This window comes from Macaca nemestrina, chromosome 11, assembly GCF_043159975.1.
Source record: "Macaca nemestrina isolate mMacNem1 chromosome 11, mMacNem.hap1, whole genome shotgun sequence".
Taxonomy (NCBI): Eukaryota; Metazoa; Chordata; class Mammalia; order Primates; family Cercopithecidae; genus Macaca; species Macaca nemestrina.
In genome coordinates, this window is record NC_092135.1 from 79,534,516 (window position 1) to 79,561,814 (window position 27,299).

The 27,299-nt window shown below is 37.8% G+C and overlaps 2 protein-coding genes across 4 annotated transcripts in view; one reads left to right on the forward strand and one right to left on the reverse strand.

Annotated features, from left to right (window-relative positions):
- LOC105499537 (CERK like autophagy regulator) overlaps window positions 1-27,299 on the reverse strand; it is a 130,188-nt gene that overhangs the window by 94,437 nt on the left and 8,452 nt on the right. The window lies entirely within an intron of this gene.
- On the forward strand, window positions 9,476-10,029 carry LOC112423217 (ubiquitin-ribosomal protein eS31 fusion protein-like). Its single transcript, XM_071073005.1, has one exon. It carries the CDS (start codon window positions 9,536-9,538, stop codon window positions 10,001-10,003), a length of 468 nt encoding a protein of 155 aa, XP_070929106.1. The 5' UTR covers window positions 9,476-9,535; the 3' UTR covers window positions 10,004-10,029.

The window sequence follows — 27,299 nt, forward strand, 5'->3', positions numbered from 1 at the left end:
TTTCAACTATCTATCAACTGTTTAAAAATGCTTGAAGACACAGGGCGATCAGAAAAGGATGAAATTACATTAAAATGTAACTTGAAGTTACAGGCCAAATCAATAACAGATCAATAAAACAAGGTTCAACCAGGTAGGCTACCAGGAACTAAAATGGATAATGGGTTTTATGTCAGCAGATGACTCATCCATTAAGTATTTCACATATCCCTAAAACTAATAAGTGTTTGTGTTAACTATCCCTAATCAAATAGTACTTTGTTTCCAATAATGATTAACTATTCTTAAACTGGCCATTGTCTTGGTCTAAATAGTATGTATTTGAGTGAAAAATGACTTGAGCTTCACTCTTTTAATATTGTTAATTGGAAACCTTCCACATGCCAGTCTCGTTCTACGCAGAGAAGCCTTTTAGACAGAGATCTTCCTTGACTACCCAATAATCGTTGAACAAAGATTGGAACAAAATAAGGGAGCATGCTGTGTAGGTACGGGTCTAGAATCTCTCATCTGCAATTCTGAAATCCCCAAAGCTCCAAAAACATTTTTTTCTTAAGTCATTTGGCAGCAAATCCTGAGCTGACCTCATTCTGCAGCCGAACTGACAATGAGATTTGAGTCTTTACTCATCCCTCTTAGCATGGGCATTCTTAATGTTTCATTCAGAAACATTGTTTAATTATGAAACACTACCACAAACCAGCTGTGAGTGTTATGTAATATATATACCCCATTTTAGCTCTCTAAAATCAGTAAATATCTGAATTTTAACACATAGCTGGTTCCAAGAGTTTCTGGGCAAAGGGAACAGTAAGCATCAAGGTCCTGTGGCAAATGCATACTTGGTGTGTTCAAGGAACAGTAAGATGTGGCTGGTGCTAGTAAGAAAGCCGGAGGATAAGACATAAGAGTAGAGGGGTCAGGCACAAGTAGCCCATGTGGGGTGATATAAACTTACATTAAGGACATTGGATTTTAAGCTGAACATGCAGAAGAATGATGTGCTCTAATGTACACTTTTAAATTAACATCTGGGCCAGGCATGGTGGTTCATGCCTATAATCCCAACACTTTGGGAGGCTGACGCAGAAGGATTACTTCAGGCCAGGAGTTCGAGACTAGCCTGGGCAGCAAAGAGAGACCCCATCTCTAGTAAAAGTTAAAAAAAAAAAAATTAGTCAAGTGCGGTTGTGTGCCTGTAGTCCCAACTACTGGAGAAGCTAAGGCAGGAGGATCACTTGAGCCCAGAAATTAAAGGCTACAGTGAGCTATGATCACCACTGCATTCCAGCCAAGGCAAAAGTAAGACCCGATCTTAAAACAAACAAAAACAAAGTTGCTACATGGAGGACAGACACTACTCCAGATGAGAAATACAATACTCCAGGTGAGAAATGAGAACATATAACACCAAGGTGGTGACAATGATGCTGCTCAAACATGGATATATTTCAAAGGAAGAGGCAACAGGATTTGTTGATGAGTTGGATGTAGAATGAAAGACAAAGAGTGGAATGTAGCAGGTCTCCAAGTGTTTTTGGTTTGGACAATCAGAATAATGAAGTTCCCACTCACTGAAATGGGAAAATCTATAGGAGGTACATATTTAGAGAGTACAGGAGAAAATGTGGAGTTTGTTGTAGAACATAAGTTTGAGAAGTTTATTAGACCTCTAATATTTAAGTAGAAGATTTATAAAACTGGAATTCTGAGGCGAGGTCTAGAGATATAAATTTGAAAGACATGAGCATTTAGATAGTATTTGAAGCCAGAAACTAGAGAAGGTCTAACCAGAAAAAGAACAGAAATAGAGACCAAAAAAGTCAGAGGACAGACATGGGAAAATGAGAATACCCAAGTATGGAGACCGGGAAAAAGAAGTCCAGTGGGATAGGAGGAGAACCAAAAGAATGACATCCAAGAAGGCAGGTGAAGAAAATTGTATCAAGGAGCATCGTGTGACTACCTGTCAGACTCTTAACAGGTCAAATCAGATGACGACTGACCTTGATGAGTGAGCTGTGGAGTGACAGGGGTCAAAGTCTGACCACAGGAGATTCAAGAAGGAATGAAAAATAAAGTGAATGTATAAGTCGTCTAGCTAGAAAGTTGGGGGGTGGGGTGAGCCAAAAAAAAAAAAAGGTGGGGGGGACCAGGTGCTCTACAAAGATTATCTCAGTTAATCCTCACAATAGTTCTATAAGGTAGAAATCACCTCACTTTACATATGAAAATGTAGAAGATAAATGGTGTGCCATTTTTTTAATGAGAATTTAGAATCTGATAAGTATACCTCATTATCAAAGTTTATCCTCTTATACTACAACACAGCTTCCCATCAATTCACCATATAAATAAACAAATATTGAGAAAATGGCATCGTGTTCCCAGAAAGGACACTGGTGTAGGAAGAGAAAGTCCTAGATTTAGTCCCAAACTCTGTCACCAATCTTGAGGAAAATGCTTTCATTTTTTAGCCTGACAGGTCATTCCTAAAATATGAGGATTAGAATAGATGCATTCATTCATTCGACAAATATTTGTTGAATTTCTATGTGCTGGAAACTATTCTAGGAGTTAGAGGAACGGACAAACAAAACAGAAACTTACCCTCTGGTAAGAAAAATGATAAATATTCAATGTAATCTAAAGTTTCTTTCATGCCTAAAATGCTATATTGTTTAATAGACAAAAATTCTGTTCTATGTAGTGCAAATAAGTTTAGATTCATTGTGTCACTGAATGCTCACTACACCATAAACTGGGTGCTATTATTACGATCCATTTTACAGATTGTGAGGAGACACAGATAAGCTTCGTGTTTAAATAGCTTGCCCCAGTCTCAAGAGTGGCAAATTCCAAATTCTAACATATTCTGGCTCCAAAAAACCACCCTTCGATCACTTTAAAGAGTATAGTAACATACTACGATAATACTTCATTTGACTGGTGTTTACCTCTCCCTTTCTGTTATTTTGCTTTTTGTTGTTTTTTGATGGACCTCTGAATGTTCAAAATGGAAAACAATGAAGACTAAGAGAAAAAGAGAACGATAAAAGAGGAACTGCAGTAGAAGTGACAGTGATACTCGTTTGAAAAAAACTCAAGAGAAACCAATATAATGGAGTAACAAGAACAAAAAAAAGGTCTGAGAAGGCACAGGAAGGAAAGAACAGCCGCCCTTGAGATGGTGACTCTGGTCAGTCACCCACTGATGCCACACGCCTAACTGTAAAGGACAGTTGGCAGGTGGGTCAACTACAGCTCCCCAGGTTTGCTCTATCAGAGGAGACTGGCTTCTCCTATTCTCTCCCAAATCACCCAAACATGTTGTTCATTTAACAACCTTACCAAGAAGCTAAACTTCTAATGAGTCTGACAAAGTAAATATGCTCCCTAAATACCTCAGAAAGGAAATCAAGGTACCGTTTGATACTTTTTGGTATGATCATGTTAAAAGGGAAAGCAGTTCTTGAGAGGAGGTACTGGGGAAAAAGGTGAGATCCTTATAGAAACCAGAAGAGGAGAAAAGATGCAGGGATGAGTCACTTGGCCTTACTACCAGAGAGGTCATCTTCTCATTTTCAGCAGACAACCAGTATCTGGCTCTTGCCTTTGGACCAGGGATCTCCAGGCAGCACTAGGTCCACATGGACTCGCATTGGCTGGAAGCCAGTTTATCTTCCCTAGCTTTCAACATAGAGTAGTGATATAAGAGTAGCTGGATTTTCCTTTTTGAAGAATTATTCTTATAATACAGTATTTGCCCCTAGTAGTCTGAAGATATTTAGAGATAACACTGGTTTCATACTGCTTGTAAAGGCGAGAAACATATTTTCTATCAGTAATCTATGTAGCTGCAAAATTTGAGTGTCTCTTCCATGCCAAGTGTTTTCTGACCTAAATATTGAGGATTTGAGGTTGATTAAATATGGTTCTTTCCCTGTAGCAGTTTGGTACAATGGAGAATGGAAACAAACTGTCATGTGGACCTTCACCAAATTCTTACTTCCAACTTACTACCTTACAAAAGGGGGCATCCTGAGTGCCTCCTGAAGTGAACTAGGAAATCCTAATTGGTAAAAAGGTTCTACTAAGAAATTTACAGGATACATTAAGAGGAGAAACAGAAATTGAGAGATACAGAAAATAATGAAAAGGTATAATTGAAATAAGAGCAAGCAGAAAAAATTACTAGGAGTTGCCTCATGTGATGCTGCTACTCTTGCTGTTCCTAGGGAGGAATAAATCTGTTCCCAAACATTTTGGGGAAATCTAACCAAATTCCATTTGTACTCGTCCTAAAAAGTTTTATGTGTCCTAGTCATAATGCAAACTTCTTTACCAATTCCAACCCAGGATAAGATGAGTATTTCTTTTGACGAAAACTAATGATCATGTAGTGGGGAATAGAAATTTGAACACAACCATCTGGTTTCATCATCTTATGGTTTTCCTTTGGATCCTGAGTTCAGCTGTGGAAATACACAGACTTTGCCGAAGAGGAAAACATTCCCACACTCCATGACTGTAAGGAACACTGCATACATCACTGTCCTCAGTACTAAAACACTAGATGTTGCAATAGCACACCAGCCCTGAAATGTGCTACTCTTTATTAGTCATCATTTTTTCTTAACAGATGGGAAAACTGCTACAGCAATATTCTACTGATGAAGGAGCTGTTCGGAATTAGAAACTAGGTGATAGCTCATTTATAAGATCATCATCAACAATAAAAAATACATGCTCGCCGGGCGCGGTGGCTCACGCCTGTAATCCCAGCACTTTGGGAGGCCGAGATGGGCGGATCACGAGGTCAGGAGATCGAGACCATCCTGGCTAACACGGTGAAACCCCATCTCTACTAAAAATACAAAAATTAGCTGGACGCGGTGGCGGGCGCCTGTAGTCCCAGCCACACGGGAGGCTGAGGCAGGAGAATGGCGTGAACCCGCGAGGCGGAGCTTGCAGTGAGCGGAGATCTCCCCACCGCACTCCAGCCTGGGAGACAGAGCGAGACTCTGTCTCAAAAAAAAAATAAAAAATAAAAAATAAAAAATACATGCTCATCATTAAGATATATAAAATAAGATACATGACAGGAATCATTTAAGAATATTCTCAAAACATAAATGTCTTGTCCTGAAGGTTTCATTTGTGTTCAGAATATTTGTTTTAAAAAATATTAGATGGCCTTGGTAGCAACCAGCTATTTAGACCAGGACTACTGACAAACTCTTATTTAAGCTTCAGACTCCAAAAACCACCACCACCAACTTCAGAAATTTTTGTGAGGCCTTCACAACTTTGTAGCTACTTGTTTAAGAAATGGTTTACACAGTGGTTCTCAAACTGACCTCCAGATAATTCCTCCATAACCCAGACCTAAGCAGCTCTGCTTTACTTTACCTATTGGGAGAGAAGAAAGAGGGTGTTTTAAAATGGCCTTGGAATGGAAGAGAGAATACAGAAAGTACTGCTTTAATACAGTCATTGGTAAAAATAACTATGGATTTGTTTCAGAGTTACTGGCATGCTTAAAGATCAGACATCAGTTCATTTGTTTGAAATGCTCTATTTTCAGTGGGCATAAAAAAAAAAGGCAGTAACCCCCAAAGGATTAGTCCAAAACCTTAGTATCAATATACATATTAGGATTTGGAATCCTGGAAACCTCTTCCAAAAAGCTGTTCAAAGAACTTTCAGATAATGAAATTGAGATATTTTCTGCTCTTCAAGGGGATAAATGAGCTAAAGTTTACACAAGTTCATTTTCCTTTTAATGTACGTATTTTAGAATTATATTATTTTTTAATACATGCATGCAGTTACCACCTACACAAGATTATTATAATCTAACCCAAGTAATTACTGCTGAGATCAGCAAGTTAATGCCCTTTGTTTGCCAAATTTTTGTTTCCCCAAGAACAAATCCCACTCAATAAAGATGTGTTTCCAGGATACATATAATTATGCTGGGTACAACATCTGTTGCTTTGCATTTTCAGAGCCTTACCAAATCAAGATAAGAACACGCTTCTATGTCTACTTTAGGGAGAATGACTGTAGTAAAAGCTTAAATACTCAGAATTTTCAAAAAGCAGTATTCGTCAAAAACAGAAGCAAATTCTAATATAACTATTTCCAAATTGAATTAACTCATTTTAGTCCTTATCATCGTTTCACATGGTCATATCATTTTTTAATATGATTCAATAATCCTGAAAATTATCTTTCCTATGATTTTATATAAGAATCTTAGTTCTACCAACTTCAACCTCAGTTATCTTTCAGAAGCAGAATGCCTAACCAAAAAAAAGGTAATCACTTATGATCAAGAACAGCAGAAAAATAATATTGGTGCCCTCTTTTCTGGTATTTCCTCTCAGGAAAACAATGGATTTAGATAACAGATAGGGCAGTGTTGCACTTTTAAATGTAGGTCAGTATTTCTGATTGTACTAGGAAACTAAATGCTCAGACTTAAATAAAGCAGGGTAATAGCCACCGAAGTCACTTTTCTGCATGGCCTTTTAAGGTTGTGCCCAGCAACCTGATAATCCTAAGAACTTTTCAATATGTTTGGTAATTACTTATAGGCAAGATTTATCAGGAAGACACAAAATGAACACTGATTTCAGTATCAAAATACGAAATAAACGTAATAAATGGGGGGGCTGACACTACTCTCTCCTCAAACATCAGTAGTCACAGACAAAAAAAAATCTCAGTTATGAATTCATACTTTCAGAAAACTTTAGGACAAGCAAATTCATGACATTGTTAGTGATATTCAGATGTATTTCACTATCTTTGAGAGCTACTACTGCTATTTCTCCTGTCCATGTAACTAAGATTATTATTTATGCTACATTTAGACTGATTAGATTGACCAAGTTCCGCAGAGTTGGAGTTGAGAAAACCTACTTAAAATGCAAAAATTTACCATCTTTCCAAGCCATTTTAATATGTTCCTTTATGTTCCTTCTCACTTGGCTAACAATTCTTTATTTCTTGGTGTTATATATCATTTTTAAGTAATCATACATTAACCATTGTATTGAAAAAAACACAAAAAGCCTCACCTCACTATTAATAGGAATTTAAGGGAAGAATAAAACCCACTTTTTTTTTTTTTTTTTTTTTTTTTTTTGAGACAAGTTCTCACTCTGTAACCCAGGCTGGAGTGCAGTGGTGCGATCTCTGCTCACTGTGACCTCTGCCTCCTGGGCTGTAGCGATCCTCCAGCCTCAGCGTCTTGAGTAGGTGGGACTACAGGTGAGCACCACCAAGCCCAGCTAATTTCCCCGTCCCCCACCACCCCGCCCCGCAGAGATGGGGTTTTGTCATGTTGCCCAGGCTGATCTTGAACTTCTGGGCTTAAGCAATCTACCTTCCCTGGTCTCCCAAAGTGCTGGAATTACAGGTGTGAGCCACCACACCTGGCGAAAACCCACTCTCAAGGTTGGAAAAGAAAGATTTAGGTAAAGAAGAACTATAGCAAATCCACCTGTTATGGACTGACTTGTGTTCCTCTAAAATATGTTGAAGCCCTAACCCCCAATGTGACTGTATTTGGAGATAGGGCCTTAAATTAGGTAATTAGGTTAAACGAGGTCATAGTGTAGGGTCCTAATCCAATAGGACTGGTGTTCTTACAAGGAAGACACCAGAGATCTCTACCCATGCAGGCAAAGAGAAAAGTCCACATGAGGATGCTGTATGAAGGTATCCACCTGAAAGCCAGGAAGAGAACTCTCTTCAGAAGCCAACCCCAATGGCACCTTGATCTTTGACTTCCAGCCTCAAGAACTGTGAGAAGATAAATTTCTGTTCAAGCCTCCCAGGCTGTAGTATTTTGCTATGGCAGCCCTAGCAGACTGCTACACTATCCTGCCTTGACTTGTCTTCAGTTTTAACTTCTATTTTAGCATCTCTGAATTTTCTTCAAAGAGTGACCTGTTGTCATATTGCCATATCAAGGAAAACGTGGCAAGCAGAGAAACTGATCATATCTTTTTTCATTTCTGTGTTCCAATATTTCCAAATGTGGGCACTGAAGAATATTTAACGCCAATGAGAGAAAAAACAAATAATTTCTTAGCTTATTAATTAGAATACCAGATTATATTGGGAGACCATTGAATTATTGTAGGTGGGAATTAGTCAAGATAGCAAGGGATGCAATACGGTCTAGGGAATACAGATGAAGGTAACTGAGAACCTTGTGTAAGATTTGAAAGCACCATTTACAATAATTTTTCATGCTGCCCACTCAAAGGGTAAAGATGAAAATTTCTCAAGTCTTCGATATTTTTACTCCCAAGTTTTCACTGGTTCTTTAAAAGTATCTTTTTAATTATTTTTAAAAATTGTTTTATTTTTCTTGTTCTTTAAGTCTTGTGATTGAACTAGAACCAGCGCTCCTCAGAGCTTCCAAACCCAGGAGAAATCAGCATAACCATATACCTGGAAAGTTAAGAGTCAAGATTAGCCCAGGGCTAAGTGGAGAAACAGGTCCATTGGAAAAGGTTCATCAAAGCCCAGAGGTCAACTAGAAAAATGGCCCTTCAACCACTTCACTTCTCATTCCGTTTACACCCCTCCACCCCACCTTCCCCCATGCTAATGCTGCTTTTTGCATCTTTCATCCCTCCACACCACCCTCCTCCGTGCTAATGCCGCTTTCCACATGACCTCTGTCCTAGGAGTTCTTGCTCTCATTTAAGGGGTTTGAAGGGAGGGCTTGAGGAAGGTCCCATATGGAGGAAAACTTTGCCTCAAGCAAAGCACTGTCCCCTCTTAGCACTCACCCTGCTATTTATCCTCTCCAAGGTCCACACATGACTTAAGAGACTCAGAAAAGGGCTCTTGAGTATGGAAAGGGGAAAGAGAAGGAAAGGGGAATAGAGTTTATTCTGAGAGTTTCTCTAAAGGTAACAGTGCTGGGCTGTCACATTGTGCTTCCCTATGTCATTTTTACCCCAACCACTGTTAAACTAAACCATCTGCAGATATTAAAATACCATTTTCAGGAAAGCATTGATCTGAAAGAAGAAAATGTATAGTACTAAATTTAGTATTCTGAGGACAAATTTAAATAAAACTATGTAAATAGTGAGTTTATTTATATTTCTGAATAATTTATTGCAAAGATAAATACATCACTATTTTAAAAGTGTTTCCAGTTTGTTGTTTTTCACTAGTTTTTGTATCCCTGCCTTTTCCAAATCTAAAATTCTCAACCTTACATTACATTCTGTATCATCCATAAACTTTGAGAAGTATTATTAACTATCAGTGGTTAAGAGAACTTTTTAATCTAGAAATATTTATTATCCTAAGACACCATTAGATTTTTTTCTCATATATAGGGATCAGAGAAACAAAGGAAAGAAATCCAATTATTTAAAACAGTAATCCCTTAACACTGGGATTTTGTTTTAATTATAAAGAGTGTGTCTTATTAAAAACAAAACAAAGCCTTGTCCTTGCTTTTCGATCCGCCATCTGCGGTGGAGCCGCCACAAAAATGCAGATTTTCGTGAAAACCCTTACGGGGAAGACCATCACCCTCGAGGTTGAACCCTCGGATATGATAGAAAATGTAAAGGCCAAGATCCAGGATAAGGAAGGAATTCCTCCTGATCAGCAAAGACTGATCTTTGCTGGCAAGCAACTGGAAGATGGACGTACTTTGTCTGACTACAATATTCAAAAGGAGTCTACTCTTCATCTTGTGTTGAGACTTCGTGGTGGTGCTAAGAAAAGGAAGAAGTCTTACACCACTCCCAAGAAGAATAAGCACAAGAGAAAGAAGGTTAAGCTGGCTGTCCTGAAATATTATAAGGTGGATGAGAATGGCAAAATTAGTCGCCTTCGTCGAGAGTGCCCATCTGATGAATGTGGTGCTGGGGTGTTTATGGCAAGCCACTTTGACAGACATTATTGTGGCAAATGTTGTCTGACTTACTGTTTCAACAAGCCAGAAGACAAGTAACTGTATGAGTTAATAAAAGACACGAACTAAGAAAAAAAAAAAAAAAAAAAAAAAGCCTTGTCCTTTAAGGAAGAAACCCAATGTTCCTCTAGTAAACGAGCACGCAAGATTTCCCATAGAATGATTAAACAAATTAACTTTGCTATTCTTCAATTTCCCATGATATAATTGACTTATTAAAAAGAACATCAAGTAAACAATTATGGGTGCACCTGTTCAGAGTATCATACCAAGCACCATACAAAGTTAATGTGAATATTTCTATTTTCTTCACCCCCATGATAGACAAAATTTACTGTACTAAAACTAAACCAGTATAGGCAGTAATAAGTGTCAGAGGAAAATTGTTAAAGAGTCTTTCAAACTTTAAATGTTACTCCAGATATACCTAGTACCTGAAGGCCCTTTTCCATGAATCTCCTCCCTTATCCTGTGGCTCCTCCAGGGCCTTGGATAGCGTAGTAGGGACAGACAGATGGGAAGCTACAACTGAAAGTAAATGGCCTGCTCCTCAGGAGGCAGAAAGGTCACTAGGGACTCCCCTTACTTTGTCCTACTCCAGTCCTACACATAGGGAAACTAAACCACAATTTAGGGAAATTATACTAACCAGCTCACTTCAATGGTTGAGTGCTGGGCCCAGAGAGCCGCGGGAAATCTCTCTTTCTCAAGGGTCACAGAGGCACCTGACTCTCCTATTTCATCTAAGGCCTAAATGAAAGCTACTTAGACACTCAGCATAGCCACGGTTGGGTTTTATCACCGAAACTAAAGCTTCCAGTCACCCTGCCACCTCTGGCAGAATGGAGTTTTGGAGTAGAAGGCACACAGATATCACAGAGACCCAAACTGAGCCATGAAAGGTGCCACACCTAATGCAACTGGCAAGGGCCTCAGCTCAGTTTCAGCCAAGTGGGGACAGAAGGTTGTCCTAATGACATAAGTCACCCAAGGGACAAAAAGGGGACTAAGAGCAGCAAGGATGACTGAATGAGCATGGAGATGAAAATGATGACATGCTTCGAGGCTGAGGGAGGACAACAGCTGATGCACAGAGAGCAGATGAGTAGAAAATAAAAGTAAATTGTTCTAGTTATTATCTTAAACAGAGGGATATGCTGCAACACAGGACACACTTTCTTGGGTTTAGGTTTGGTATCAAGTGTGAATGTAATACAAAATTGTATTGATAGCATCCTCTAATAAAATAAAGTTGGAAAGATAGTTTTGTTTGTTCTTTGTTTTGTTGATGTTCCAGGTTTAAGTCCAATAAATAAAAGTTCACATTGTTTTTGAATAAACAGCTATCTTTAAAAATGTAAGAGAAACAAAAAGAAAAGCAGAAGAGAAAGTGTCAGGCAATGGAAATCTCGATTGTTGCTTCTCAGTCAAGATCACAAAAAGCAAGTAAAAGAAGGGATCCTAACTACAACAGAATGAGTGGCTTCTTTTATTTAGGAAATTCTCTAATCTCCATGAAGATTTCAGTTTTATAGAAATTACACTTCCTTTTTCTTTGCCTGTCCTCACACACCCATCGAAGAAACTAAGTAAGATTAGTAATTAGCACAGGATATAAACTGACCAAGGATATACCACAAGTACTACATACTTATCAAATTCAGAGAGTAATTTCAGGACCAATAGACAGAAGTTTTCGACTTAAGATTTTGGAACCTAAAAGATCCATTAAAAGGGCACTTTTCAATTTTAAAGTGTCAACCAATGATAAAATTTTAAAGGCACAATCATGAAAAGGGTATTTTTAAAATAACATCCATAGACAGCTTCAGTTTCTCTTTGCATTATGCCATAAAATTGACTCGATTTTGTTAATATCAATAGCATAAAAACTAGAAAGGAATACAACTCTAATATTGTAGATTCACGTTAAAAAGTGACTGACAGGTCAAATTCTAAAAAAGAAACAGTAGATACCACCACAAAACTAGCAGATGTTTCTTGGGGTCATTTGTACAAAAACATAAGCATATGTTAAAGAAATCTGACACTATCATGGAATCAGTTGGTGTCTAAAATAATAGCAGCTCCTTATGGCAATATGATAATATCCGTATCAAATGCACAACACATTATGTTGCAACAGTATGTGCAGACAAAAGAGCATCAGTAGCAGCAGTAATGACCAGCGGTTTCATTAAGGTGAAAAAAAATTTTCCAGTGCATAGTATTAACAGTAAATTGAACGTGATAGACAGTATGTAGAATTTTCAGAGTTTAAATTTACCTGATTTTATTGATACTCTTATAAAGGAAGAACACTTACCAAATAAGACTGAAGTTTTTACAGGGACCTCTAACATGAGTTTTCTGATTTATCCAGTCTACTCAAGAATAATGAAAAAGATCATTGTTATTCTCAAAGTTAAGGAACATACTTGGTTAGTTTAAGATATAAACAAGAATTCTTCACTTCAAAATCAATTATTTCAACCTGATGTCCTATACCCACTAGTTAAGCAATAAGTAACGGCTGTAACATTATTTTAATGTAAAGCAATGCATAACTTAGTAGTACATTATCACCTTCAAAAGCAGAAGGCTGAGATCTTCTAGAATATTCCTTTGGAACTAGTCATATCACACAAAAATGTACAACGTACACAGAGAATACTAATTAAATATTACTGACTAAAAATCTTTTGAAAAGTCAAAGCCAAAAGGCATTCCATAGTTTTCCTAATTGTTGAGACTCATATTATTATCTAAGAAGGTCAAATTTGAAAAGGCACTTAGAATCTCAATGCACATATTTTCCATGCAGAAGAACTGGATGCAAGATGAGTCAAGCACGTACCTAAGAAGGTCTTCAAGTGCCAAGAACATTTCATAAAAATAAAGCTCACCCATGAGATATTTCCAGAGTAGGTCTGATCCCAATGAAAAACATTAAAACAACCTGTAACATGACAGATGTGTTTTTAGTACAGAAGCTAGGGTACCAAGACATAGTGTTTGTTCCTCAACTATGAAAAATGCTAAATTTAAAAAAATAAAAATAACTTTTAGAAATTTATTTCTACTTTTTAAAAAACATAAATCAAATCACATGACAAAAATGTATCCATGTTATTTATTTTACTGTGTTTAAATATCCAGATAAATGGGCGAGGAATGGAACTTTTAAAATGTATTATGTTCACCAAGATTTCAACTGTAGTAAATTTTTATCTGTATGATGAAAACCACAACAAAACATACTGTCATCCCTTTACACCTTCAAAACATGAAAACATACTTAAAATATAAGGAAACCAATACATGCTAACAGCTGCTCAATTGTATTGATCTTATTTTTCCTGCACAGATGGACACTAAACAGTGCTTTGAATTATGTTTGTAACATTTAGTAAACTTAAAAGCTTAATTTGGGGTAAATATTAATTATTTGTACTAGACAAAATAATATCAACATGGATATTTTAAGAAGTAAATGAACTTTTAAGCTTAAAATGGTATGAGCAGTTATTTTCCACAGATAAAAATTGACATATTTACAAATTACTATTCCACTGACTTTTTACACTCCAATAATACAGAATTATGAATGTACAAAGATTACATTATTTACTAACATCTAATGAATAATATTTTCTGAAAATAGAAAGCTTTAAACTATGATTATTTTTAAGTAGCCTCTACTCTAATAAGAAACAGGATACAGAAGGAAAGAGCCTAGGGCTCACAAAACACAGATCATAGGCTTAAAAGGGTTCAACTTACAGTCCTTCAGGAGCAATTTCTCCAGTTTGTGCACTTTTGAAGCTACTTCTCTTCTGTTCACACATTTTGCAAGTCACTGGCACATCTGATGCTAAGATTTGGTCGAATATATTTTAAATAAGATGCTTCACATTGTGCTGATTTAAAAATTAATTTGCACAGTGTCTACTATCCCACTGCTCAAGCTAGAAATCTCAGCATCACTATTATTTATTTCCTTTTTAAGCCTCACATCCTCCAAATTCTGTCTTTGACAATATCCCTTGCATCTAGGCTTACCTCACCATTCTCCCTGCTTTGCAGCCACTGCCTCCTGATCTGCTGGATCAGCCATCACACTGGACTCCTCAGTGTGGAGCCCATTTGTAATCTATCCTGCTACCTACTTTACCAAAAAAAAAAAAAACAAATACTTGATCTCACCTAATGCCCAGCCTTTGTCACACCTTCCCCAACTCTCAGTTTGAGACGCCAATTTCCTGGCACGCTATTCAAAATGCTGTATAAACTACTGACTAAAAACAAAGCACTGTCATCTCCCCCATAAACAAGACAATGTTCTTATTTTCCAAATAGGACAAAGCATCTTTTTTTTTTTTTTTTTTTGAGATTTTTCAAAATTTTCTTTTTCTAGAATGGGTTCCTTGCTCCTTCGTCTTGCTAACTCCTAATCATACTTCAAGGCCCACATTCAAGTTTACTCTCGAACCTCTCTGTAGCTTTTCCTGACTTCCCCCTTGGCCCACCCAACAGAATGATTTTCTCCTTTACCTATTTCTCCATGTGCATTTATAATGCTCTGTAAGTACTACCTAAGTTGCACACAAAACAGATCATGTAGTTATTCTTTTGTCAATATATCTTCCTGAAGATTGTGAATATCTTAAGACGGAAATCATGTCAAATTGATTACAGCATCTTGGAACCTTCCAGAGACCCCATAATTGGTGCCCCCTAAATGTCAGGAGGAATAGGCTAAAAACATGAATGATTTAATAAGAAAAACACAAATTTAAACTATGCTGAGATACCATTTATTATGTATCAGGTTGTTTTTTAAAACTTTGGCAAGAAACTCTCCTGGAGAAATTTTCAGGAGATAGATGCCCTTCTACAATAATGATTTTAAAAAGCAAAGCTGCACAAGTCTTTTGAAAGAATTTAATAATATTGGGCAAAATTATTAACACATTTGTTCTTTGACTCAGCAATCTCACTTCTAGGCATCTATCCTAAAAGCATATTGAAAAAAACAGAAAGAACTTTTAATAAAAGTTCTTTATTAAACCACTATTTGTGATAACAAAAATGACTAGAAACAATCCAAGCTTCTCCAACAGAGAGTTCAATAAACAATAGTACATAATGGATTTTGGCGCCGATGTAAAGCGCTACAGAGTGATCTTCTGGGCATATCGTTAAGTAAGAAAGAAGTCAACGTGGAAAAACACATACATGGTACATGTGTTTAAGTAGGTGGGTACTGTGGGGGTGACGAAAAGAATATATGCACATGTTCACTTATATAAAATAAAAGAACAAGCCAGAGCTTTGAGGAACAAATAAGCTTTCCTCCCTACAGGAAGGAGGAAAAGCATAGAAGGGAGACAGATAAAAGCTATACTTCCCAGAATATAGTTTGTTTAGTAGATTTGACTTTGGAACCATATAAGTATTTCACGTAATTATAAAATTGTTTTTTAAAAAGAAAAGCCTAAACATCAAAAGCAAAATGAAACAGTAGAAAAAACAAATAAGTTGGGGGTATAACTTCACAGATATGAATTATTCCAAGTGTCTTTAAAACATACTAATTTGACTACACCTCCCTAGTAGTGTACACTCTATGAACAAAAAAAAAAATTGTAGAACTATCTTAAGTGGGTTTCAGTAATTATACTTTTGATTGGCAGTTCTGGTGTTGTTACTCTACTGTGCCTATATAATATAAAGAAAGCAAATGAGTAATGATGTTGTTACAGTTAGGAATCAGGACTTTAAGGGTAGGAGAAAAGAGACAATGTGAAAAGCTTAGGCTTGCACTTGAATTGGAAGTATCAGCATAATCCATTTTTTTCTTTAAATTTTTTCTTTAAAAACATTTTTTAAAGATACATTTTTTCTTTAAAAACAAAACAAAAAAGCCCAACATATTTTCTAGCTCTGTTCTTTGAGAAACCTAAGTAACAAGGTACACATAGGGGAAGTTTTAGCAATGATGTTGCTTAGTTCTCAAATTGTGGTCTCTAATACCACTACCCAGTAAAAGCAAGCAGGCCCCTCTGATAATGAGCTCGATTCCGTATCTCAAGCATGAAATGTTCAAGATGAACCTGGATTATCTTGCCATTCGAGAAAGCAGGGAAGCTATCAGACAGCTGAGGTAATGTCAAAAGAACTCAGAAGTCAAGATGAAGGGGCTCCCATTGGTCTAAAAATCCAAAATTGTGACAATTTGAAGATCAGTAAAAATATGCATTGCTGTGAATTGAAAAATATTTAATAGGTTTAAATCCTTGAGTTTATAGTGATCATAACAATAAAAAAAAAACCCTCACTGGTCATGGTGGATGCTAGGATCCACCTTTGAGGAGAAACTTGCCATGCCATGGCAATGAGTGTAGTTATCATTGTAATGGCCACCAGGGATTGGTACCCTCAAGCTCCACCTCAACTTCAGAGGAGCTGAGGTCCTACATTTCCAAGGCAGCCCACAGCCTGTGACAGCACAGCTGAAGTTTGGCCACTTTCGCCCAAGGCAGGACTCCTAATGGGCAATTTTTTTCCCAAGTCCTCACCCTAGGTAAGCAAAGACCTTGTGATATCTGATCATGCTCTGAGGCTCTCCCTTCCCCAGCCTGCCTCATCCCCTTTACAGGTATCAGCGTGATGGGCATCCCAGTCCGAAGGTTATTCTTGCCCATGAGAAACTACAGGCCAAGCTAGTTTGTTCAAAACATAAATTGAATGGAATAAAAAAGAAAGAAGAATCTGTGGATGAGAAAATGTAAAAGGCATAGCCATCAACTATAATATGGACCTCATTTCAACACTGACATATTAAAAGAGAAAATATCAGGAAAATCTGGACACTAACTGGATATGTAAAACTATAAAGATGATTTTAAATTTGAAGAGTAGTAATATGATTTTTTAGAAAATCTTTATCTCCTAGAGATACATGCTGAGATGCTTATAGATGAAATTATATGATGCCTAGGAATTACTTCAATCATTCCAGGGGAGGAAGGGATGTGGGTAGAGTATAGATGAAATAAGACTGGCCATAAATTGAAAACTGTTTAAACTCAGTAATGGGTCACATAGAGCCTCACCCCTCTTAGGGTTGAACGTGAAGGCTTATTACATAATTATTTCTACATTTGGGTATGTTTGGTGGTTTCCATGAAAAGATATTGGATTAAAAAACTTGTTAAAAACTCCAATTTATCACTCCCATTTTCTTCATTTGTTCAGAAATTGGAAGTGGCCAGAGAAATGGAATAAGCTGTTGATGACAGAACTGTCTTAAAAGCCTGAAAGAAGTCAGATAATGTTGTTTCAAAGGTTTTTATTATTTTGGTTCAGACCATGATGCTTTACTACCACCAACTCAGATGTCAGACGGACTCCTGATGGCATTAGGGGGAATTCTTGCTTGCTTGACTTGGGAAGCAACATAACCTAATGGGGACAGTGCAGGCTCTGGAGTCAGACTGCCTAGCTTTGAACCCCAGCAATTGCATTAGTACTATGATCTTGGGCAAGTTATTTAATACCTCTGCACCCTAGGGATAAAAATCCTATCTAGACTACATAGTTTCTTTGCTAAGATTAAACAAGGTAAGATACTTAGCACAGAACCTAGCAGAGTAAACAAATATAAGTGTTCACTATTTTCAGTCAAGCACTGGGCACTGCTGTGTAGCAGCAGTGTTAGTTTCCAGAACACTGTTTCTAATGAAAATCTAGGAATGGACACGGGAATTCCCTGATGCCAGCTGGTTCATCATTTTAGACTTACCCTTAGGCTTAATATAAGTTCATAACACCATGCCAATGACAAAGATGCTCACCAATGGTAAATATTTTTGGTAACTATACCTTCCTGCTTGCCTGCCTACCTCTGAATTCAGTCATCCATTACACTAAGGTTCCTCAAATTCTGGTTTGCATGTCAAAAGTTGGCAAATGGTTTAATGTCCTTCAACTTCATGCTTCTCTCTCCTTTGTTTTTCTCCTCCTAGCTCATACCGATTTTGGCCAACACAAGAGCATTTAGAGCCATGGCTGAGAGTTCATTCCTGGTGCTCACCACACCCACATACACATGCAAACACATACAATCAAAACTCAGTTGCTCAGCATATACTACCACCATCATTGGCATAGTACTTCTAAAACTTGGGCAGGAATACAGTCAGAAGGCTTTGAAGAAGCCTGTGTTTAGGATTTTAATGATGCTTGTAGATTTGTCAATGTCTGAAATGTAATCTAATAACCCAATCAAGTGGCAGGCTAGGTGGGATAACAAGCGATATGGTTATGCATAGTGCTGAGATTACACAACTGTAATGAATTATATCTACTACATCCCTGACCATTTCAACAAGGATGGTCCATTTTCTTTTTTTTTTTCTTTTTTTTTTTTTTTTTTGAGATGGAGTCTTGCTCTGTCACCCAGGCTGAAGTGCAGTGGTGCCATCTTGGCTCACTGCAAGCTCCGCCTCCCAGGTTCAGGCCATTCTCCTGCCTCAGCCTCCCAAGGAGCTGGGACTACAGGCACCCGCCACCACACCTGGCTAATTTTTTTTTTTTTTTTTTTTTTTTTTTTTTTTAGTAGAGATGGGGTTTCACCGTGTTAGCCAGGATAGTCTCGATCTCCTGACCTCGTGATCCACCCACCTCGGCCTCCCAAAGTGCTGGGATTACAGGCATGAGCCACCGTGCCCAGCCAAGGATGGTCCATTTTCTCAAATTAGAGGGTACAAAAACGTCCAGTCTAAGCAATAGCATCTTCCTGCATACTCAATTGCTCTGTTCTCTATATCCATTGCCCTGGTTCTCTATTCCTTTAGCTTTACCGTGTTTAGATCCCTGCAATTCACTTCAGAACTTCCTACTTTGGACAACCCCATCTGGATTGACCTCTCTGGTTTAATGACCTTGGTCCAGTCTATCTGATTCTCAATTTGCATGTCCCTTGGCTTCAATGAATCCACTCCTAGGGAAATAGGTCTGTGCCAGTTCCAGCCCCAAAGGGCCCCATGGGGGGTGCAGGAAAGAGAGAGAGGACAGGTCCACAAAAGTAGATCAGTTTTAAAAAGTGTTTGCCTTCAGATGGTGCCATGTGGTCACAGTATATTTAGGAATAACATTAGTTTCCAGATGTTCACAGGGTCAGAGTACACAGACTAAGAGACGTGCCATTTCAAATCTATGTACTATTCTTGCAGTAAGAAACAGATTGAATTTGCCAAATTTCAGTTCAAACAATGTAGCACAATGACCATGAAAAATACAATGATTTCTATAGACAAGACTTCAACTTTACTAGTAACCAACTAATCTACACATAAAATATTTTGTACACAAATATGTTTATATATATGTGTGTGTGTGTATATATGTATGTATGTATATATATGTATGCATATATATACACACATTTTTTCCCTGAGATGGGGTCTTGCTATGTTGCTCAGGCTGGTCTCGAACTCCTGGGCTCAAGCAATCCTCCCACCTCAGCCTCCCAAAGTGCTAGGATTACAGGTATGAGCTACTATGCCCAGCCCACGAAATATGTTAAAGGACTCTGCCACTTTGAAATCTCTCAACTCAGTTGCTTTATCTTTAAAAAGGCAGCTCAAATTGCATAACACACCAGTTCTACATTCAGGTTCGTTTTTTGAAAGCTGTATCTTCCTTTCTATGTAGAAACAAAGACTAAAATGAAAGCTTGGGAGTAAAGTAAACATTTTCAACTCTTCATGTGTCAGAGCTGTGTTGTCCAATGCAGTTGCCACTTGCCACATGCAGTTATTGAATGAAAATTAAATATAATTAAAAATTCAGTTTCTCAGTCACACTAGCCATGCTTCTGTTCAATAGCCACATGTAGCTGGTGGCAACTGTATTGAACAGTTCAGATACAGTGCACTCCCATCATTTCATGAAGTCTAACTGGACAGCCCTGCTTTAGAAAATTCACTCTACATTTGTTTTCTGTGAGACCCAACCTACCTTAACAAAAAGCTAAAACCTTTGAGGCTATTTTTATGATAAAGTAGTAGACCTGTGAAAACATTTTAAAACTTTATAAGCAGATAGTATTTGCAGTTACTATGGAAATTTGAGTCTTTGCATCCATCTTTTAAAAATTTCCTCAAATTTGACAGCTTAGGAACAGAATTAATTTTTTTCTAAAGAGGATTCTTTCTTAATGTGTAGACTGATGAATCAAAGCATCATGTTTTACTGAGTAATTAGTCCTTCAATAATTCACATGAGTAATAGGTCATATTGGGGTTTAACCCCTGCTTCCATTATTTCTGACCACACGGTCTACCAACAGATGTCTCACTTGGGGTGTACACAACAGAACACCGGGTATCTGTTTCACATACATCTGTTCCCAAACAGCTTAGACAGATTAATACTTAGACTATATTCTGTTCTGCTAAGTCTCACATAATCACTAACTCTTGTTTTGAAACTGTTTTTTCTCATTTTCACATTTTTGCACATTATCTTTTACACTGCTAAGTTTCAAGTAAATACTTATATAGACTTAAAGCTCAGGAAAATCATTTTGATTCTCTTGTAACAATAAGAAACACTTTCCAGACCTTATTTTGAAGCTCAGCTTTCTCAGATTTTCTAGTCACTGCTCTGATTCAGCTGAGCTCTGAGTTGTGGCAGGAATACTCTTTTGAAAAAACATAACATGAAATTGGTAACTTGACATAGTAAGTATATGAAAAATAGAGAGTTATAAGCCATAATTATTATTTGAAAGCCTAGTTTTATTTTTTAAAAATATTTGAAACATAATATTTGAATGTTAATCAAGCATAGTGTAAAATCTTTACTCAGAAATTTGATAGAGGATACAGAGAAATAAACGAAGAATGGATGAGCTAGTCATTTTGTCCATTATGAAACAGCTGCTTAAAGCTAGCCTCAACCAATTGTTTTCTTGCAGAAAATGGTTTCTTCCTTTCCAATGACAATACCTACCCCATAGCAATTGCCCACCTCTAGTCACTGCGCCCTAAAGCTGAGTAAGGGGAGCAAAGGGCTTTGACCTATATTTCCCAGGGGCTGTGAAGTTCCTGATGTAAAATACAACACCCTTCCACACACACCAGACAGTGGGCCCCACTGACCATCAAACCTGACTGAGATTTATTTAATTTGACAAAATTCCCTAATGTCTAAAGGCCATAGAAATAGGTATTTTCTTTAAAATGAAAGTTCACAGGTGGTCAGAACTGATAGTACTTAGAGACAATATCATATAAGCCCCTCATTTTGCCGGTGAATAATCTGTAACTCAGAGATGTTAAACAACCTGTCCAAAGTCCGTTACATACCTTGCTATTTGTTGAGACAAGATCTTAGGGCCTTCAGTGGTCACTGCTGAAATCTTTCCTACACCACAGATGGTAGCAGATTACAGAGAGCTGGAGGAGGAAAGCTATAAAAGATCCTGTAGCACTTTTCATACTTCAAGGTGTTATCCATTAGGAAATTATGAAGTTAATTTCACAAATCATAATGAGCATTTGTTTGTAATGAAAACAGAACATATCAGAGTGACTCTTAAATGGCAATGGTAAGAATTGTTTTGTGAAACTTTTGTTTTAGACAAATCACATAGCAGCACAGAAATATGCATAGTATCTGTCAATTCCTAAAGGGCCATCATTTCAGAGGACTGAGGAAAAGTGGAGGAGACACGTTTCCAACATGAGACAGTACTGTGAGCGTTGGCATCTCTGTCACAGAGATCCCTAAACTGATCACTCTTAAACATACTAATATACGAGCTTAACATTGCCTAACCTTACCCATTACTCTCCCTATCAGCTTTTCCTTTATGGGAAATAATAACATTATATTTATTCACAAAGGACAGTAAACAAACCTTTCTTTGGGGAGGCACAAAAAATGCCTGACTCTTCTGCTTTAATCGAACATTTCAAATAAAAGCTTACCACTTGTTAAACAAATGTCCCAAAAGTGTGTCCTTGGTTGAGATGTAAAACAATGCCAACAGGTGATCAGTGATGGTTTTGAAAATACTGAACTCTGAAAATATCTGATCCATTATCAGCACAACCTTAGGGCTAAATCATGAGATATGCAAATTAGTCTGTGGTATCTGTCCATGTCCCCTTTCTGAGGTGTATTCTCAATTTTTGGCTTCTCACACCCAGTCCCTGGCACCATACTGGGGGCTGGTCCCACTGGGCACAGCACTTGACCTGCTCTGCCTTGGCAGGGTCCCATGACCCGGAGTGGTCTGACTTTTCACACTTGACTTCAAAAACACTCACCTGATCCCTTTGTCATTTCTTCAGGATTTTTCTCATAGGTCACAGCTAGCTTGATAATTACTTTAACATAAACGCATGTATGATTCTATAATTTAAATGACCATAATTTAGCATTGTAATAGAAAGATCACCAGGCACCATTGCAGTCAATGAAAAAGGTATTTTCTGAATTGATGATGTCCTTTTATAAACACAGTTTATATTATAATGACAGCATCCCAATGTATGCCCTGCTCAGTATTTTCTACTCTGCAGCTGAGCGACATGGAACCTTCCTGCCATGAACCTCACATCAGAGAAGTGGGCCAACCTTAACTCTTAACAATAGAAATCCTGAAATAATGCAAAGTTGAAAAGAACCTCAAGGAGCTTAATATATAATGGGGAAAAAACAAAGTTTCATTCAATGTCTCAGTATAGGAGATCCAATTATGCCTAAAGAGAAAACAACTGTAATGAATCTTTATTAATTTTAATGAATGTAAACATGTTATCATTCAAATAAAAAAAAAGCACAAAGGAAGCTAATTCCCAGCAGCTGGAACAGAAAGAAAGCGTGTATAGAGAACTAGTTTTGTAATTCTTTCAATTACAGGATAGTAAAACATAAGGAAACTACTGAGAAATAAGGATGCAGAGATAGGCAGGAGCCAAGCATGGAAATCTTATGCCACATTGAAGAATGTGTCTCTCATCCCGTTTTCTACTTCAGTGGGCTTCAAACAAGACAGTCACATTCCTGATAGGCAAAGAGGGAACCCAAGCAGACAGACTTGGGATTGTTTACTATACTTTTATCTGTTATATATTGGGGATGCATTTATGAATGTTTTTTTAAAAGAGTTTTGATGTTTAAAAAGGGGGAGAGGGGAATACTGCTTTTGTAGCTGATGAGGAGTTGATATCAAGTATGTAGGAATGCAGCCATCAAGTTATAATAGAATAGACAAAACTAAAGTTCATGCGGCCAGTAAAGCAGTAACAAATTCTTTCATTCAACAAATATTATCTATATGCCAGGCACTCTTCAAGGTGCTGACAGTAAAGAAAAAAGATATTCTGAATACCTTCCCTCTCCTCTATGTAGATTTAGTTTCCACCCTCCACCTGCCCTATGCACTGGGAGGCCGTACTGCATGGACTACATCAAGTGCTCCCCTTGTCCTCTGGCTTAAAGTTGGGTTTGGACTGTGAAATGGGCCAGAAAAGAAGGAACTTGGGTAATTTAGGATTAGTGAGGATTAAGGAGGTAATCAGCCAAGCTGAGGCAAAGGCCACAGCTCCTGCCTAGTGGCCTCCTCTACATAGTCTCTCTGAATCCAGGTTCAGGCACCTGCTCCTTCACTATGCCCTTTTGGGCTTAAAAATGGTATCAACTGCCCAATTATTACTAGTCCCAAGAGTACTTCACTATCTCTATATCTACACCTTTATAAATACTGACTTTTAAAAATTCTTCTCAAGTTACCCTAATATAAATGTGCCATTTTTTTTTCCTATTAGGACAGTCACTAATATAACAGATAAATTCTTGCCATCTTGAAGTGGGGTGGTGATATAAAGGACAGAAATTAGAAATTATATAATATACAAGATGATAAATGCCACTGAGGAATATAAGGCAGTACAGGGAACCAGAATGTATGTAGCAGATGGGAATTTTATACAGGTGATCAGAGAAAGCCTAAGAAGCTAATATTTGTGCACAGGTTCAAAGGAGGTGAAGGAGTAGGTCAAATGAGAGATTATAAAGGCCTGAGTTAGGGCAGTGATTGGTCAAACAGAGAAGGATGGTAGATTGGAGAAATACTAAGTAAATAAAGTAGGCAGGATTGGTGGGTGTTTAGAAATAGTGAGTAATGGACAGTGAAGCTGGAGTTACCTTCAGAATCCTGGCTTAGATAACATTCCAGATAGCTTCCTAAATACTCCTTCACATATTAAGCCAAAATATTCACTATTTACATATGCAATTCTATGATGTATCCTATATAAGCTACAAGCTAATTCTAGTTATCCTAATTATTGTCCCATAACTTACACAAACCTAAATAGCAAAGTTAAATAGTTTGACAGCTGATGCTGAGTAGTGAGTTCCATAACCATGATAGGGAACAAAAGATCAGAGTTAGTCTATGGAGCAATAAAAAAATGCTTCTCTTGTGTATTTACTAAATTTATGGCACTTCTGGAGGTGGATGATGGTAGATGAGAACCACAGTGGGCAATGCTGACCAGAAAGCATGTAATGAGGAACAGCAGATGAGACCACACTCCTTGGGACTCCACCATTTGGCAGGCAGATAGAATGAAGTCCCCATGGGAGATTGATAAACTAGGTGCTGGTGGTATTACAAAAACCAAGAGAGTTAAGTCAAAGTCAAATGAAGGAGAAATACAGAAAGATAAGGACTGAAAGTTCCCACTTGATTGAGCAATTAGAAGACTTCTGCTAATCTTTGCCTAAAGAGTTTCAGCAGAGAAAGAACAAAGCCAGGTCTCAGATGGTTGAAGAATAATTAAGAGGTAAACTAATGGAGGTGGTGAGAGTAAGCCAATTTTTCTAGCAGCTTATCAGAGCAAGTAAGAAAAAAATAAAAATAAAAAGCAAGGTAGCAGCTAGAGACAGAATCTTGTAGGATCAAGGCAGAGACTGTTAGAATGGGAGAGTCCTGAACATATCTCTGTGCTTAAGTGAAAAAGCTGGTAGAAGTGAAGGCTAAAAACTGAAGAAAGAAAGTGTAACAGATGAAACGAATTTCTAGATGAAGCTGAAGGGATGGGATGAGTTTGCCTTCAATAGAGATGACATCTATTCTGTGGTCATGAATGGAAGCGAATGAAGGCTGAAAGTCACTAAAATGGAAAAGGTCTAGAAAATCTGAAGTTGTAATGATTGCAATATGACCACCACCACTGGCCAGACTTTAGATAGCGAACACTGTGAGCCAGACAACAAAGTTTTAAGTAAACATAGAAAAAAAGCTGGAAAATCATACTTTCTCCTCCCTGGGAGCCCAAAAGACAGCCTGTCACCCCTCCCAGCCTGCAAGTGTCCAGCCTGACAACTATCATGACACGCCTGTCCCGACCAAAACTATACCACCATCAAAAACTCCTGCAGCCTAGGCCACTGAGGCAATCACAGACATTGCTGATGAAGATTACAGCTGAAGAAACTACACAGAGACCATGCTACTGAATCCACCCCAAACCAAAGCCAATGTACCATATCCAACCAACACTGTAGGACCCACCTACAAGAAAAGTCTCTCCCTATGAAAGCTACTGCATACAACCGGAAAATGTGACTATTCCACTAGATGTGCAGATGTCACAAGAAACATGAAAAAGCAAGGACACGAGACACCGCCAAAGGAACACAGTAAGTCTCTAGTAACAGACCCCAAAGAAAAGGGTGTTTATAAAATTAAAAATAATGATCTTAAAGAAATTCAGCAAGATACAAGAGAATACAAACAACCCAAAGAAATCAGGAAAGTTATAAAATGAGAAATTAAAACAAGATCTATCATTTAAAACACAGAAGTCTGAAGAATGCAGTGAATAAAAGACACAATTGCCGGGCGCGGTGGCTCAAGCCTGTAATCCCAGCACTTTGGGAGGCCGAGACGGGCGGATCACGAGGTCAGGAGATCGAGACCATCCTGGCTAACACGGTGAAACCCCATCTCTACTAAAAAATACAAAAAACTAGCCGGGCGAAGTGGCGGGCGCCTGTGGTCCCAGCTACTCGGGAGGCTGAGGCAGGAGATGGCGTAAACCCGGGAGGCGGGGCTTGCAGTGAGCTGAGATCCGGCCACTGCACTCCAGCCTGGGCGACAGAGCCAGACTCAGTCTCAAAAAAAAAAAAAGAATAAAAGACACAATTGAGAGCTTCCAGAATAGACCAGATCAAGCAGAAGAAAGAATTTCAAAATCCGAGAATACGTTTTGTGAAATAACACAAAGATTTAAAAAAGGAGTAAACAAATTTTTGCATTATAGAACTAGTGGATGAAGAAAAGTTGAAGAAAGGCACAGAAAACCTATTTAATGAAATAATAGCTAAAAACTTCCCAAATATTGGGGAATACAGACATCCAGATTAAGGAACCACAAAGATTCCCAATTAGATTCAACCCAAACAGATTCTCTCTGTGGCACATTATAGACAAACTGTCAAAAGTTGAAGACAGAGAATTCTAAAATCTGCAAGAGAAAAGCATCAATTTACATGTAAGGGAATCCTCATTAGACTATCAGTAGATTTCTCATCAGTAACCTTAAATTACTGATTTATGCCAGGAGAGAAAGGGATAATTTATTCAAGGTGCTAAAAGAAAAACAAACAAAAAAAACTCTCAGCCAAGGATAAAGGATACTATATCCAGCAAAACTATCCTGGAGGAGACTAAAGGCCTTCCCAGACAAGCAAAAGCTGAGGGAATTCATCACCCCTACACCAGCCTTACAAGAAATGCTTACAGGAGTGCTACAGCTGCAAATGAAAACATTGTAACTATCATGAACACATGTGAGAGTATAAACCTCACCAATAGAGGTAAATTTATAAATCCAACTCAGAATGTCCCAGTGATATCATGTTACGATGTAAATCTCTCAATCCTCTAGATGAAGGTTTAAAGTAAAACTGGTCAAAAACAACAACAGCTACAATGGCTAAGGAACACATGCTAAAGAAATAAAGGCAACAAAAATATAAATTAGGGATGGGGGGAAAAAAGTCGAGTATTTTTATGTGACCAAAGTTAACTTGTTATCAGCTTAAAACAGTTTATTATAACTACAAGGCTCTTTATGTTAGCCCCATGGTATTCACAAAGAAAGCAATTACAAGAGATAAACAAGAGATAGAAGGAAACAAAGCTTAGGACCACAGAAAATGACCAAACCACAGAGGTAAACAAGAAAGAAAGAAGAACTGAGAATCTACAAGACAACCAGAAAACAACAAAATGGCAGATATG

Bases quoted from the DNA above. Each gene is read 5' to 3' on its own strand.
- LOC112423217 (XM_071073005.1), top strand. From the start codon at position 9,536: ATGCAGATTTTCGTGAAAACCCTTACGGGGAAGACCATCACCCTCGAG.